Consider the following 16,506-nt stretch of genomic DNA (forward strand, 5'->3'; position numbering starts at 1 on the left):
GCCTGTGTCTCTTTCAGGACGTAGGATAGCAAAAGCTATGAATGCAGCACCTAAGATTTCTATAAAATGCAATGTGGCTTACTTTAAAAACATGTATTCACACCTTCCTTAGGGACAGTAGGTTATACTATCACAATCACAAATTAGACACTTTATTGATGATTATAGCAGCATGCTTTTTATTGAACCCATTTGTCAGTACCAGATGCATTCAGATCTGTAACTTGGACCTCAAGGGCTTAGTCTAGAATGAATTAGTTAATAGATTTTATTCGTGTTCTGTACTCTGGTTTCAGTACAGATTTTGTTATTCGCAGGAGCATTAAGTGCAGAGATCCATCTGGATCTCAGGAGATTGCATATTGCCTTTTTCGTTTTGTTTTTTTGCCTCCTATTATATCTGTTGATGCTCACCTGTTTGTTGCTCTTAGTGATTGGAGAGGGCACAGTTGTAGGATAATTAAGAATCAATAGTTGCTAGCAGTTTCTTAGCTGAATTATCTTTGTCCATGTGATTTAAATGTGGCCTCACAAAGTGAGGTGTAGGTGTGGTGTAGTACAGGTGTCTTTGGCAGGGTTCGAAGGCTCCAATGGCAAGACCATTTCAGCAGAGACCATTCAACTCTGGCAATGTAGACTCAGAGTGGGATGATGCTTAATGAAGTGCATTTGTCATCTCCCTCCCCACAACACAGTAACTTCTGGGAGCACCTTCCTAGAGAGCCTTTCTGATGCAGGAGGTGCTCCTAGAGCAGCAGCAGCTCCTGTTGCTTCATGGGGTGGAGTTGCAAAGGTTGAGGTACAATCATGGGGCTCTGAGGCCTATAGGAAGTCTGTTTCCCTGGATAACTGGCTGTCAAGTATCAGTCTGTGGCTCAGGCAATTGTTGGTTTGCGTTTTACTTGGTGTTCATTTGAGGTGACGCATGCCCTGTAAAGCAAGGTTTTTCAAGTGTTTATTTCAAGGATCAGATGGGGTCTAAACCTGCGGATTGTCAATTTCCCCAAGCTGCTCTTTCAGAGACAAGCCTTCAGACACGAGTGCCTTCTGGCACAGCTATACTAGATACTGTGGGGTGTGCCTTGCTCCTGCTTCCACACCCTTCTGGTGCCCTCTGCTTGGTCTGTGTTTTGATTTTTCAGCTTAGCTGCTGGCTGCTTTCTGAGGGTCATGCAGCTAACTCGATGCTCTTTTTGGGCAATTGCCAGCTTCTCCAAAGAGTCGCAGGCACGCGACTGCTCCTCACATGGGGCAAAGCTTGGCTTCTGTTCCGTCTTCTAAAACACTGCTCCCTACTCACCAGCTGTTGGGGTACCAGGCAGTGCTCCATGGGCTGGATGCAGTCTGTGGGATGCCACTTGTCTTGCTGCACGCTTGGGTATTACAGAAAAAGGAAACTCTCCTGGTTTTGCTGGTTCAAAGCATCTTTTGCAGAACATGAAAACACTGATACGGATTCTGTTAATAAACTGCTCTGCATTGTTCAAGGGAAGCACTCATGAAGAGATTACACAGGGCTGTTCAGAAGGGTGGCAGCCTGAGCACGACAAGGCTGGTGCTGGAGTGCTCTCTATAAGCAGCTCTCAAGAGCAGACTTCAACGTGATGATGTTGCAGTGCCAGTAACCCAGTCTCTGAACCCTGAGCTGGTGGCTCTGAAAGGGACCAGTTGACTGAACAAGTCGAGTATCTGTTCTGGTCACACTAAACCATCCACCTCATCCTCCCAGAAGTAATCATAGCAGTTTATATATAGTGTAAGCGATAGACCTGCAGTCACTACAACCTGTCTTGCAAAGCTGTTGTACCATTTGTTCTGGGTTGCCTGCCTTGGCATATATTGACTTCTACACTTACAGCAGGAGAGAGGGTTTGGTAGTATGGAAGTACGATAACTTTCTGGGGAGCCGAGGGTTTCCTAATACCTAGCAGTGTTGAAGGTTAGAGCTTTTGACTCAGTAACTTGGGGAATTAATTCATCTCAAAGTTGAGATATTTAATAACTGTTCTTGGGTAAGACGAATGGTTGCCAAGCAACTTAGTGCCAGGGAGGACAGGATTTCTTCTTTACCTTCTCTGAAGTCCTAGTGCTTTGCAGCAAGTATCGAGCCTGCGGAGCAGATGTGTGCTTTTCCAAGTAACTGGAGTCATCTTTTGCTGTTTTCTGTATTCTAGGTTTAAAATGTAAAAGTCAAGGGTTTTATTTACTTGTTTTATTCCTGGAAGGCAATCCAGATTTGTCTTGTCATCCTGATGGGGAGGCTACTACTGGGAAAAATGTGTCTCATTTGCATTTCTACTGTATCTACCTGAGAAACATTCTGGCTGGGCTTATGATCTCAGTATCTTTCCTTTGTGCTATTTTGACTTGCTGGCTAGAAATGGGAGGTTGGATGTGGATCTGGTCCATCATCCTGCTTCCTGTGTTGACGCTTGCTGTCCTGCATTGCAAATGCTGCCTGCAAAGGAGGTATGTGGGGCTAAGGCTGAGAGACTCAAATCTTTCTCGCCAAGCCTGTGTGGGGGTGAATAGAACAGATGTGGCGTTGGCTCTCTTTGACTTTCAAACCATAACTATTTTAATTTGGGTTACAATGACTGGAAAACAGATTTTATCAGGAGTTTCGAGACAAAAAGACTTGAAAGGAAACTCAGCAGCCTTATAAACTTTGGTAGTTGATTTTTCCACTCTCCACACCCGCCCAAAATCATCTCTCTTGTAAGTGTTAATGTAATGGCTGCAGCAGGCCTGAATGAGTCAGTCTTGAAACAATGCCATCCTCTGCTTTGTGACGAGAAGCTAGATGGAGGTGCATGTAGAAGCCGTGGTGGAGGACATGTTCTTGCTCTATACTTTGATTCTGCTGCCTTCATGACTCAGACTCGCTTCTCGTGTATTCAAGCTGTCTGGCTGCATTTGCATACATTTGCTTCTTGAGTGAATACTTGGTATCTCTCCCTGTGACTGATTAAGATGCAGAGGAAATGAACACTTCTGTGTCCAAAAACCTCTCTTTCTGAGCCTTGAGACTAAGATTTAATGTTTTGCCATGAATATATGCCAGCAGTATCCTTAGTGTCTCCATACCAAGCTGTGTTCTTTGTCCTGTGCTCCTTGGCCCGTTCCATATGTGGCCACCTTTGAGTAGGTACGAATTTGACAGATGGCCAATGCAGTGTTAGTGTTTATGGACCTGGCAAACTGGGGTAGCTTATCTCCAAAGGAAAAGTAACATCTGCATTTTTCTCTGGAAATTTGGAAGCGGGTTTGGGACCACTCTTCTTACTTGAGGTATTCTTTCTCTTTTTTAGTGAGAATATTACACTTTGTATAGCTATGTGACAAAAACACTTATGCCATCAGTCAGTGGTTTAGTATGTTGTAGAATTCTCTGCACCAATGATAGAAATAGTTCTAAGAGGCTTCAGCAAGTAGGACATAAATAGGAGGGATGCTCCTGAATGGTGTCTAACTTAGTCATTTGTTTTTTTTCTTTTTAGGAGGTTGCTGGAGTCTTCCCTCATTTCATTATCTCGCTATGATGGAGCAGGGTCCCGGGAACATCCAATCTACCCAGATCCAGCCAGGTAAGAGCTAAATGCAATTTAAAGGCATTTTAGTTTCATAGGCAAAAGCATTACTTTGGTATAACTCCCTGTATCTTTTGGCAGTGGTCCTAGTATTGGGCCCATCTTCTCCTCAATGACTTGCCATAGGGACAGGAGGGCAAACCAAATGAGAAGATGTCGTTAGGTCTTGAGAATGATGTAAAGAAGAAATTGCTGTTGAAGTAGGCACGTGAGAATTCCTGTAATGATTTGGGATGGAGAACACTAGGTGGCAAGCAGGTCCAATAGTAGAAAAGAGGTGATATCAATACATTTGAGGTATCTACTCAAAGAAAAAATGAAGGAAAAAAGAAAAAGTCTGTTAGGGAGTAAGGGTGACTGCAGTAAGGACAGTTAAGAGCTGGTGAGAGCAAACAATGTGCTCAGAAGAATGGAATGTCTCCATAAATGTATAAGTATGAGAAAGCATAACCAGGATGTGAAGTATACTTAACTAAGAATGAATTACTGACAATTATTTCTGAAGAGTCATGAATCATTGACATTAGACATAGGAACACCTGTATTGCTGCTTAACCTCCAGAAGAGGTGGGAGTGTTTCAGAGGACTAGAAACAGCAAACGTGGCAGAGTTATCAAAAATGGAAAGGAGTGATCTTTGCAGTTACCACTTAGTGTATTAAGAAAACAACAGATGGGATAATATGACCTACAGACTCTGTCAGAAAAGATGATAGAATCGTGAACAGCAAGCAGCTTTGGAGGCTTTCAAAGACTAACTTATGACAACAAGCTTTCTTTAGATGGGTTTAACAAAGGTATGAACGAGGAAAATTCAGTAAATTTTAAATAAATCTGATTTAGGCTCTTAAGGAACCTCTGGCATAATTGCATGAATTGAAGGTTACTATGATTTATCATAAAAGAGTGATACAGGAACAATATATCAAAGTTAAACACCTAAGTTGCTGAAGGAGGTGCTTTTTTCCCTCTTGTTCTCTTCTGCATTGACAGCAACATACATTTTTATACGGACAATAAGTACAAGTTTTCAAATAAGAGGTGATATTGCAAACTGGCCACACATTATAATTATGCTATTAAATGACTCTTTTGCTGGCTCTCTCTGTAAAAAATAAATCCTTGTAGAGGAGAAATGTTATATTGGGCTTTTTTTTCATCTGTTATGAAGAAATTTACTCTGTAAAGATAACTGAAAGATTTAGAAAGGGTATAAAGCTGTCTGGAGTGAGGTGTAAGTAAGGTGGAGTGTGTTACCCATATATGAGGTCACTGGAAAGCCTACCTAGGTTACTACAGAATGTCTTGGCAACTGAATGTCAGAATAATGCTGATAAATGTAAAAAGCTTTCTAGTTGGCAATTGATTAAATGATAGAGGGACAAACTCATTTACCCAGAGAGATAAAAAAATATTTTACAAAGGTCAGTTAAAGGATATTACTGCATTCAAGTCAATTTATGAACGCTAAGAGCTGTTAGATGTCTGGAAGTGCATCATTCTTTATATTCTGGAATGCGTAATCCGAAGTAGGCAGATTTCTCAAGTAAGAAGTGGTTTTGGCTCTCTGGAAACTGCATTTTGAAAAGGAAAAAAGCAGAAGCCTGCCTAGATTACCAAATCTTTTTTCCCCTCTGTCAGACCTCTCCCACAGTGAAGCTCAATAACGTGTATGAGAAAGGATCCCTGTCTGAGACACTTCTACTATAAGGAGGAGCATTGTCAAAAGTATTTTTCTACTTGAAGCCATTTTTGAACTGGCATGGCACTCTTCACGTTAAAGTTCAATCATTTTTATTTTTTTAATCTCGTAGAAGGTATAGTAACTTGAGTTTAAAAGGAGCTTTGGAAGAGCAGTCCAGTGTTGAAACTATCTAAGAGGCTTAATTTGTTCTACTCGGTGTCGCTTTGTCTTTTTCAGAGGATTAGGTACATAACGTGAATTGGCATGAACTAGAAATTTGAGTGGGGTAAGATCAGAGTCTTCCTCCACAAATCTTGTTGGTGTGCGAGACTAGTAGAATCTCTGTAATTGTCCCTTGACCTTATTAGAAATTGGCAGGGGATGGGTATGTATAATTAAATGGGATGTTTCTCCATCTGAGTTTTCTGTAGCATCATAAGTTTGTAACAGGGAGGTTAAAATTTCCAGATGTTCTTCAGTAACAAAGTGGAAAAAGTGAAACAAGGGTGAAATGAACTATCTCTCTATCTCCTTAAGACCAAATATCCTTAAGACGAAGCTGTCTCAGTGAATTTTTTTTAATTCCCATCCATGCTCTGAAGAATTTATTTTTCAGTCTGTGTGTTAGATGTGTCTCTGCATCTCCTGTCTGTAATGATGCTATGTTTGAATAGCCTAGGTCAGGAGTGAGGCAGAGAGAACATTTTTGAAGTTCCCTTGGGTTTTGAATGAATATTCTGATGTAGACTGCTGTAGCCTTTCTCAGTGGCCTTGCTGAACTTCTCTAAGGATGGCTTGGCTGTTAGGCCATTCTCCACAGCTTCAAGATATACTAAGCTCAGAAAACAAGCTGCAGAGAAATTAGAGCTGGTATCAAAAGAACATACGTATATATATATATATTCTTTTTTAAATAGAGATACTGAGAAAGATATTCTCAGACTACATATGTAAAGCAACACAGGAGCGGTTGTTAGATACATCTCTAGAAAGATCTAAGTTGTTAAAATAGTTGCTGGGAAAGAGATGCTTGGCTTGACAGGCCTGACTGTTGCCTGAGTGTAAGGCTTAAGAGGAATGGAAGCAACCAAAGGTTGGAGTCTCTTATCAGCACTGCCTTCAACTGAAGGGTTAGTGGTGTGTATGCTGCTTTAGTGATCACCGAGGAAATCAATGTCACCAATCAGGTAGCTACTTTTAAAGCATGTCTGCTGGCCCAGAGACACTTAGAGGTATGGGCTCTAACAACGGCAGTGAACACTGTCCATCAGCATCGAGGCAGGGTAGATGGGTGGTGTTGGTACTTGTGAAGTGTCAGGGAGCTCGGGGCAGGGCAGCGTGCTGCCCTTGGGTGCAGGTAGGCCAGTTCTTGCCGTGGCTGGTCCGGGTAACTGGGCATAGACATCCTCATGGAAGTTCTTGTGAATTTTAGTTTTCTTTCCTTTGAAAATACTAAAATGGGGAGGGTGAAGAGAAGCAGCCCTTGTTTAAAATTTTTCATATTATCTGTAAATATGTCCAGCCTGTTTGGATTTCTGACTGTATTTGAGGACGCTGCTATGTAATAGCTCTTGCTCTAAATGGCATCATGAGTATTAAAGAAAGGTATTTGAACTTTACTAATGTTAGCAAAATGTTTCCTTCTGTTAATTCTCGCTTCCTTCAAGTTCCTCTTCTTGCTGGCCAGCCAGCAGCACTAGGTCCCTGTTTCTCGCTGCCATAGTTGTTGGGTGAGACAGAAGCTGTTTGGTTCTGTTTTTTGCACGGCAGCCTTTCTCCCACTCAGCGCCTTGTTCTGTGGCTGTCATGTGTGGCAGCATCGCCTCTCCTACTCTGAACCATCTGCTTCAGTAAACAGGGTCTAGTCACCTCAGAGACTGGGTTAATTCAGCTCCTGTGGTGCTGTCAAATACAGTCTGCTGTCCTGGGCACTCAAACTTGGTTTAAGAATTGCCGGCTAAACTTTACATGTGTTTTGTCTCAGCTTTATTAGAAGCACAGGTGAGAAATAAATGTATCAAGTGGTCTGCTGTGACTGGCTTGTGTTTAGCCTGCTGGTAAATGAGCTTCATTCAGGGGCTGACGTACACTTGTGTTCAGTAGCTGAATGAACTGAAGAGGTATGTTTAATGTTAAACAGGATTTCTTATGCTGCTTTGCAGCCTTCTCCTCCCTCCAGGACAGCTAAATCTCTTATGTCGGTTCTCAGCTCTGATTCTGATTTGTGTCATAACCATATTCCAAAGAGAGACATCCTGACAAATACTTTTTTTTTTGGCTGTGTATGCGCAAGCACTCGTCTGCAAAGATTAATTCCTTAGTCTGTTGCTCTGAATATGTTTCTCCCTTGCCCTTTGTATGTTATCACTTGCACCTTTCTGTGTGTCACAATTAAGCTTCTTGTCTTACCTTTGAAAATCCTCTTCACTGTCCATCCGTTGTACTTACCATGTGCTGTTGGGAAGCTGAGTCTGGCTTCTGGTCATCCGTTATTGCCAGTCTTTGTTGCTTATTCTTTCTTGTTCTTCACACAAGAATCATGGTGTTCTTGTGGTGTCCTGCATGACTTCAGAATACTAAATATCTGCAAAACTCCTTCACATCCTTCTGTAGAAAATCTCCCTTGGTGTGCTGTTAACAAAGAAAAAAGTTCCAGTGATTGCACTGCTGGACTGCTGAGAGCACTGTTCGTGTCTTCCTGTATTGCCTTATTTCTCTGCCTGTACGTGTTATGCTGTAGACTTGTTTTTTGGCATTCACAGAGGCTTTGGATTATGCAAAAGGACGAAAAAGAGAACAGCTTCTTGTTTATATGTGCGGGTCAAGACCAGGTTGGACAAGGCCCTGGGCAACCTGGTCTAGTGGGTGGCATCCCCCCTCTGGCAGGGGGGTTGGAACCGGATCTTTAAGGTCCCTTCCAGCCCTGGCTGTTCTATGATTGCTGTTTTATGCTTGGCCTATTAAGTCTTCAGGGGAGTTAAGAGAAATACCATGTTTGTACAGTAAAGTCTTCTACATTATATAAGTATGAGCAGCTTTAACTCATCTAACGGTGCGTAAAGATACAGGAGGCATCCAAAACAAAGTGCACGTGTATGGTTCCCTTTACCACTTTTGCTCTGTGGTGAATACATTTAGAGACCCCATAGCCTGTAGTCTGTCAGTAAACTTCCCATGTTAAAGAAATAAGAGCCTGCTAGGGTGCAGGGAGCTTACCTTGCAGAAGAGGCATCTCTTAGTCTCTACACGCTTTTTGTCACCTTCTCTTTTGCTCATGTGCCATGAATGTGTGGAGGAATGGGAGATAGATTTTATTAATGTTGTTTTGGCTGCAGACAACTATAAAGGACAATCAATCTCTTGAAGAATTAGTATGTCTTTCTCATGCTGCTCTGGGGAGCAGTCTCTCAAAATACTATTAAATAGTTTTCCATTGAAATATGACTTTAGGGATAGTAGCAGAGCACTTTATCAGACCTGGTATGATTGTTTGCTGCTCGTGCTGATGGATGTGAATCTGTTCATGTATTACTCCTAGTACATCACCATAGAGCCAGCACAGCTCTGGAAGGAAAAAGTGTTCCATGCTATATAGCAGTCATATTATCAAAGGATGATTTTTGGACTTGCATTTTGTTACTGGTTGTAGCATAACACAAACTTTGTAGTGGTAGTCACTGTCAAGGTGAATTTATCCTTTCTCTTGGTTCTCATGGCTGACAGCAAGGTCTGTTTTAAAGAGTTTAACTCGAAGCTCTGCTCTGAAGATGAATAGCATTGGTAGAAGTCAGACAGCTCACCTCTTGTGTGATTGTAAATATATATATATGTTTATCTCTATATTAACGTCTGGAATTTGCTGTTCACTTGTTTTTTTATTTGCTTTTTTCTTTGTTTAAAGCTGTTCAAATTTTCACCTCTAGATTAAAAAAAAATAGAACTGTGCTGCCTATTATCAGTCTCTTGCCCATGGTGCCTTGGTAGAAAATGAGATCGGTACTTGCCAGGGTCATGAAAATACAGTCTGTTAACTTGCATTGGTTAAAAAGAACAGAATCATGGAATGTGGGAACTAGACATTAATCCACCTATTCCTTTAATATCTAAGTTGTTTGTTTGTTTGTGTCTCCCCCTCCCCAGTTAGGTCTCAAGTCTAGCTTGAATAAGGCTGAAGAAATGGTTATTAAAGTATCTGAGGTCTCTGGACTTCAGTACTGAGTTACTGTCTCCCAGACTGTGCTCGAAGTTGTGGATGTGCGTAGGATGGGGAAAGAGCGCATTTTTACCCATTTAGCACCAAGGAGCTGGGTAATGCTCATGCATGACAGCTGATGCAAACAAAGGCCAAGTTCTGCTTGTGGAAGGATTAAGAGTTAATTGCAGAGGAAAGTGGGACTCAGGCTTTTAATCACAGTGCTGCTCTTGCAACATGTAGTGGATCTAATGACATTGTCATTATATGAAAGCCCTACCATTTGAACTAAAAAATATTTAAAGCTGTTTCACCCTTTTTCCAACTTGATACTTGGTGGTGCTTCCCTTAAGCTACCCTCAAAACACCACCACCTTTATTCAGTATTTGTTTGAACGCTGCTGCTCTTTGGCATTGATAGCAGAGTTTAGATTGGGAGTGGGCTTGGTTCTTACCAGGGATGCTTGCTGGGATTAGGTCTGTGAACTGGTAATCAACGACAAATGGACTCCAGGGACTCCCGATGAGAAAACTCTGAGCTGTGGGTGAGGTTTTTGTTTACAGGTACTCTATAGTATTTCTGTTTGCAAAACAAGGAAGTCACGTGGGTGTGAACAATATAAAGGGAAAATTGGTTCTACTTGTTTTCTTTATTCACACTGTCTTACTCATGCATAAAACACAAACAACCTATTTTGTGATATGCTGCTACTGTCCTGGAACCTGGAGCTCCAGGGGAAGAACAAGGCTGGCTGTCATTCTATGCTTTTGTAACAAATGTCTATCTCTCTCTTGCTCAGGTTGTCTCCTGCTGCATATTATGCTCAGAGGATGATTCAGTATCTTTCCCGGAGGGACAGTATTCGACAGCGCTCTATGCGATACCAACAAAACCGTCTCCGCTCTTCCTCCTCCTCTTCTTCCACTTCAGAGAACTCAAGCCCATCTGTAGAGGGAAATGACCTGGAATTTGAAGATTTTGAGTAAGTTTGCGTGCTGCCTTGCCCTCTTGCTACTGTGTGTTGTCAACACAAGACTGCTTTGTGGCTTCCTGCTGCTTAACATGCAAAGACATCTCAGGCTTCCTGTAGGAACAAGATAAGTTTAAGTCATTCAATTAGTCATTCAATGAAAACTGATTGCTACACATGGATCTTGTCACTTCTGTTATGAAAAGTGAAAGAGGCTTTAGGCAACCTTTGGCACATCAGAGTATCTCAACCAGATTTAAAGGACTGGTTAAACAAAGGAAAGGAGAATCTTGTCCTCTTGTGGAACTGATGAGGAGCCAAGAGTTTATTAGAGCTTTCAAGTTTTGAGACAGAACAGGAGCCACAAAGAGGCTTTGCAGGACTTAGTTATTTGATCTAAGGCTATGAGAGACAGCCAGCATGTTCTGTTACTTTTACTTGCTATATCTGCACAACTTTGTCAGATGAGCTTCAAGTTTCTGGGATTGCTTTTTTGAAAGACTCTGATTGTGTATCTGTGTTAAGTCTTAATTTCCTATAAGGAGAGCAAATGGCCTCTAGTGTCAAAGTGAGGAATGGCCCTGCATCCTAACCTTAAAACAGTCCTCCTGTAAGCCACTCTATTCCTTTCTGAGCAGTTCTGACAAACTTTTAAATCTGTTCTCCGACATCTGCTTTTGGACTTTGAGGTACCCAGTGTGATCTCAGTGAACAAACTTATAGCAAATCCTTTCCAATAAATGGTATTAGAGTAATGGACTGTTTGGATGACATGGAGACCAAAAGCTCAGGCATTTAGATTAAAATCAATTTTAGCAGAAACGAGAATATGACCCTTCAAATCTGACTTCAATCATTGCATTCAAATATGAGATTTTTCCCTTGGTACTTTAAGTATTTCACTGATTTTTTTTTTTTTTTTTTTTGCCCCTTTGTGTATATTGAGCTTAAAACATGGGATGATTCTGAGCAAGGCTTTAAAAGTGATCTATGGAGTGTGTGGTGGGAAGCCGTGTTTGACTGAGAGGAGCTGTGAGCCCCTCAAAAGTCTGGACTCTTATGTTTTTGCTGCCAGCAGAGGATGCTGTCAACTTTGCTGCTGCTACAGCTTTGATGTTTGCTTGCTGCAGTGGCACATGCTTGATTGAGATGGCATGATGCTAAACCTCTAGGCTTCGTGTCAGGGTGAAGTCCCTTTATGAAGGGCGCTGGTAAAACTAGCTATTCCCAGAAAAGTATGATGTTAATCCCTTTCTAACTTTAAGTGGTGGTAGAATATTTTTAATGGAATATTGTTCTGTTAAGCTGTCATTTCATGCTTCAGCAGTTAAATATTCAAAAGTACAGGCTGAATGAATGTCTTCCACTGTCACTGTGGCCTTGTTTGTATAAGATGTAAATGAAGGAAGATAGATGTAAATGAAGGCAGAGGAGTCACCGACTAGTAGGTTTTTCCGAGCAGCTTCAGGCCTGGAAAAGCAGAAATGTGGTGGTTACTGGGCCAATTTTGTAAGGCGGGTACCTCGTGAGCACAGATCTTTATTTCCTTTATTCCACTCCCTTTGTCTGGGGTTATTTGTTCTGTTGGGAAAATAAAAGCTCGTAGGTTTTCCATTCACAGAGCAAAGCAAATACCTGCAGAGAAGTGTGCTCCCCTGCAGATAATATTCGCACAGTGAGAGCACCCAGTCAGGGAAGCAATTCAATCAGCCATGCTAAGGTTTTCTTTCATTTCATACTGAGCAAAGAGGAATGTTTATTCTGTACTGTGCACTTGCTGAATTTGTTGGCTGAATATTTCATACCGAATTCTGGTCTATGCATTCAAGACGTTCTGTCTTTTTCATTCCCTGCTTCATTATTTCTCCTGGCTGCTTAGAGAGAGCTGCCGTGCAGGGTCCTTTGAGCTGGAACTTGTCTTGTGATTCATTTGATTTATTCTGTTGACACTTCACAATGGAATCTCTTAAAAGGAATAGAAAGAACTCTATATGACTCCTGCATCACTTCGTTCTTGCATTCTCGCCCGAGCAGAGTCATGCATCTCTTTCTTGCCTTAGTCTAGATGCTCTGTTTTGCCTGTTTCTCTAGATCTCATGCATGACAGCGTGTTGCTTCTGTGTCTAGCTGTATGCAACTCATGCTGTTCTCCTGAAATCTAATGAACTTCTATTAATGTAAAATCAATAGCAATTTGCCTTTGATGCTTTATCTTTCTAAACTGGTTAATGTAATTGGTAAATATTCTCTCTTCTTTCTCCTGATTTCTAGGAAATTGAAAGGTGGATGTAGCATTAGACAACAGGTAGTTTTACCATATGTGAAGCTGTGGGTGAGGAAAAAGCCCTGTGCTTGCTCAGGGTGCCCACCAGACAAGCCACCCTTAGCTCTCATCTTCTGTGGGGTTTTGAGGCTTCTCCTCTAAGAAGAGGAGCCATATCTTCTCAGCTTTGCTTACCTGATAACTTAGGGATGTGAGCAACATGTTCTGTATGCTATTTGTGTGCATATGGCCTATAAATTTAAGCTAAAGCCTCTCTTCCTGTGTGCCAGTCTCATGATGCCATTTTCTCCAGAATGCATGCAGTTTCTCCGGGCTCTCATTTGAATTCATGCATAAATACGTTTAGTTTGTGATAGACAAACACTACAGCTATTGCAAAAAATGTGGAGTAGAGTGGTGTTTTTTTTTTTTTTTTGTAGGTATTAGTAATATCCTTTCATTACACCAGCTGCTAAGGGTGGGGAGAGGAGGGAGACACAAGCTATACCTGTATTATTTGGTCTAATAAGATATTATCTCTCTGCATGTGCTGCCTGTGTTTAACCTGTCACTGTTGTCATCTCCGTGTGTATTGAATACAACTGACAACTGTAAACTTAGTCATGTCTGCATGAAAGTATTTTATACAGGCTGTAATATATATCCAGATTGTAATATTAGGTTATTAACAGATAAATTGATATGAGTGGGTTTTTAGGTTAGCTTTAACAGAATTGCAAGCTAAAATGAAAAGGCGTCTTGTATTCTGGGATGAGAGTCTGAGTGGAGAATGACGTCACTTTATTCTTCGAGAATAACTGGTAAAAATAGGTTCTTTGTAGACAAGCTATAGATGTTGAACTTTATAATTTCAAGGTCTTTTCAAGTGTCTTATGTCTGGAACACATCGTAAGTTTAGATTTATAGAGCTTAGCTATCTTTTTTTACTCCTTCAATATGTTTGACTGGGTTGCTCCCAGTTTGACCTTTAGTCTGGAATAGTGACGATGTTGGAGACTGTGCATGGTGCTTCTAGGACTCTTTAGTAATTACATGCTAATTTTTTTTCACATATAATTCTAAATATGGGAAAGAATACAGGTTCTTCAATCTGTCAGACTGAAAACCAACAGTTACCTAGAACGGCACACCACCTTGTTGTCTGAAAGCCTTGCTCAAATCCTTCATTTCAGTTCCATAAAGGATTTCAAGCCAAGGCTAAAGCTGTGGCTTTGGCTGACTCCTCTATCTGCCTTTGAGAGTAGGCAGCTTGGTAGAATATAGTTATGAAGGAGCTTGGAGCTTGCACTTTTTTAACATCTGCAGCTTTTTCCCTTTCTATCCTTTCTCTTTCCTCTTGGACAATCTGTGTTGGGGTATCTCCATTCAGTTCTGTCGTTGTCACAGGGTAGGAAGGTCTTTACTGTGTTGTCTCTACAGCAAGAAGGGCTTCACCTCACATGCCTCAGAACATTTTTTGGTGCTTTAACTTTTTGATTTCTTTTGAGACATTCCTGAGCACCCAGACAGAGAACACGAGCATGGTAGACACTTTTGCTGAGACCATGGTGGATGCTCTCTGCTAAGCAAGAGACTATTTCCGCAAAAACAGATTATGAAAACTATGGAAAGCTTACAAGGTTCAGGGTGAGATTGTTTAGCTTTCTTTGTCAACTTTAAATCCTTTTAATTAAGGCATTTTCTGGACTTACATTTGCAGCAGTTTCTCAGATGGGCACCTTGCAGGGGTCTCCTCTTCATTAGTGAGAGTATCCACAATGTCTGTCTTCTGCCACTCCTGGTTTCCTTATTGATGCTGTCTCAGCAAGTTTCCTCCAATAGTCTCTTGCCTTAAAAGGTTCTACAATTAAAACCTGCCAGCTGACTGATACTTCATTAGAGCCAAATGTTTCACTTTTGGTTTCTTGAATGTGACTTTATTTTGGAGGGTAGCATGGTAGATGTTCTTCCCCTCTTCCATAGGTCAAGCGTTTGTGTCAGGAATCTGTTTTGTGCCATAGCCAATGCTCTGCCTCAAGCTGGCATTTTGCTCTTACTTATTTTATATATTAAATAGAAAAGTTCATGGCTAGTTTGCTTAATGGCCCAGGTGGAAGGAGATCTTGTGAAGTTTGAGTGAATGAGGGGAGAAGGGTTTGAGAAATATTTACTGAAATATTTTTTTCCCTACACTTATGAAGGAATTCTGTGCTTGTTTATAAATCCAGTTTCTGCCTTTTCAGTCTGTCTCTAGATCGTTTGCTGGAGATGTGGAACAATTAAAGCACTAATCTGTAGAAATGCAATCACTTCACAATGCACCTGCTGTTTTCACTTAGCACATCAACTACTAAGAGCACACAGCAGAACTGACTTTTTGTATTCAGTCTTTCTCTTTACTGTCCTCCTTTACAGCTGTCCACCTTGCATTAATGTATTTCAGAGAGCTTTCTCCTCCCTGTGACAACCTTCAAATTCTGCAAAAGAAGTGAAGTAGCAGTCTTTTTTTTTTTTTTTTTGGCAGTAGAAAGGAGATTTTAGGATGTCTAAAGTTTTTGTGAGACCTGAAATAAGTATGGAGATTCTGATCTGCAGCTCCAGAACAGCAGCTAAGAGCAATTCAGTCCTTATGGAGAGAAAAGTTCAGGGAATCCAAGGGGTAAGGAAAAAAAGTTACTCTAGTGCGACTCCATAGCTTAACCTGACACTTCCTGATGGATGATGGGATGTCAAGTGCTCAGTTCTGATACGTTGTAGTGAAGGTTGGTAAGAGAGATGACTTAATGATCACCTTTTGGTGTAGTGGTAGAAAAGTAGCATATCCAATCTGTGTGGTTTGTAAAAAGCAATTAGACTTTTTTTTTGTTTCCTTCTTACTGATGCTATCCAGGTGTTTTTTTGAGGTTAACAGAAAACATGGCAGGAGGTGGGAAAATAAATATGGGTTCTAAGTGTCACTTAAATGTTGATGGAAAAAGATTTTAGGATCTTTGCACCTGTGGAAAAAGCAGTGACTTCTTTCTGGAAGTCTTGGATTGAAAGTTTGTTGTCTGTCTCTCTTACTTGAGCACCTAAAATAATATTCTTGTTGGTGTTTTGTTACTTGAGTTCAGATAAAGATATAAAAATAGTGTTGTTATTAGTTGCGTGTTAGCTGCCTTTGTTATTTTCTTCCGGGAGCCCTTTTATCTGTGCTTTTGATGCTGTCTCCTCTGCTTCTGTTTCTCAGCTCACATGGCTCAGCCTCATTGATTTTTGATGAAGATGGACCTTCTTAAAAGTGGCTGAAAGCCAGACTGAATTTTGCGGAACTCGGTGGTCACTTTGTTTTTTTTTCATTCTGGTGTAGGTGTCTGGAGCAGTTGGCACTGGGACATCGTTTCTAGATACATAGCAATTTATGTTAATTATATTCATAATCTTAAACACAGTTGCAGGCTAAGAACGCTAACAAGTCCAGGATGAATGCGAATGATACTGAATCTACTCTTTGAACTTCACTTTTCAAGGATTAGCGAGTGTCTTAGTTTGGCTTATTATATACTTGTAGTAGCCTGCAGCTTCATTTTCCTTGTTCTTTTTATCTTTATCCTTTGTGACAGTCTTTTATATTCTCCGTATCTTGGTCTTAATGTCTAATAATACTGCCTGATGCAGTGACAGGGAATGACCGTTTCCTTGGTGTAGCACTGCAGGATATTGCTGAGCTCTCCAGCACAATGCTGTGTACCATTAAGTCAGATGCCAGCGAGGCAAGTGTAGTGGTGAAGGAATAGCAGGGTGCTGAAGGAATGACTGTCTTTTGGA

General features: G+C 41.1%; 1 protein-coding gene across 2 annotated transcripts in view; it reads left to right on the forward strand.

Annotated features, from left to right (window-relative positions):
- AMBRA1 (autophagy and beclin 1 regulator 1) overlaps positions 1 to 16,506 on the forward strand; it is a 118,438-nt gene that overhangs the window by 18,775 nt on the left and 83,157 nt on the right. For both annotated transcript variants that reach the window (XM_035327768.1, XM_035327769.1), the window contains exons 7-8: positions 3,501 to 3,587; positions 10,266 to 10,448. In XM_035327768.1, coding sequence (XP_035183659.1) covers positions 3,501 to 3,587; positions 10,266 to 10,448 — 270 coding nt within the window. The remainder of the gene's footprint in view (positions 1 to 3,500; positions 3,588 to 10,265; positions 10,449 to 16,506) is intronic.

The sequence above is a fragment of the Oxyura jamaicensis genome, chromosome 5 (genome assembly GCF_011077185.1).
Source record: "Oxyura jamaicensis isolate SHBP4307 breed ruddy duck chromosome 5, BPBGC_Ojam_1.0, whole genome shotgun sequence".
NCBI classification, from domain to species: Eukaryota; Metazoa; Chordata; class Aves; order Anseriformes; family Anatidae; genus Oxyura; species Oxyura jamaicensis.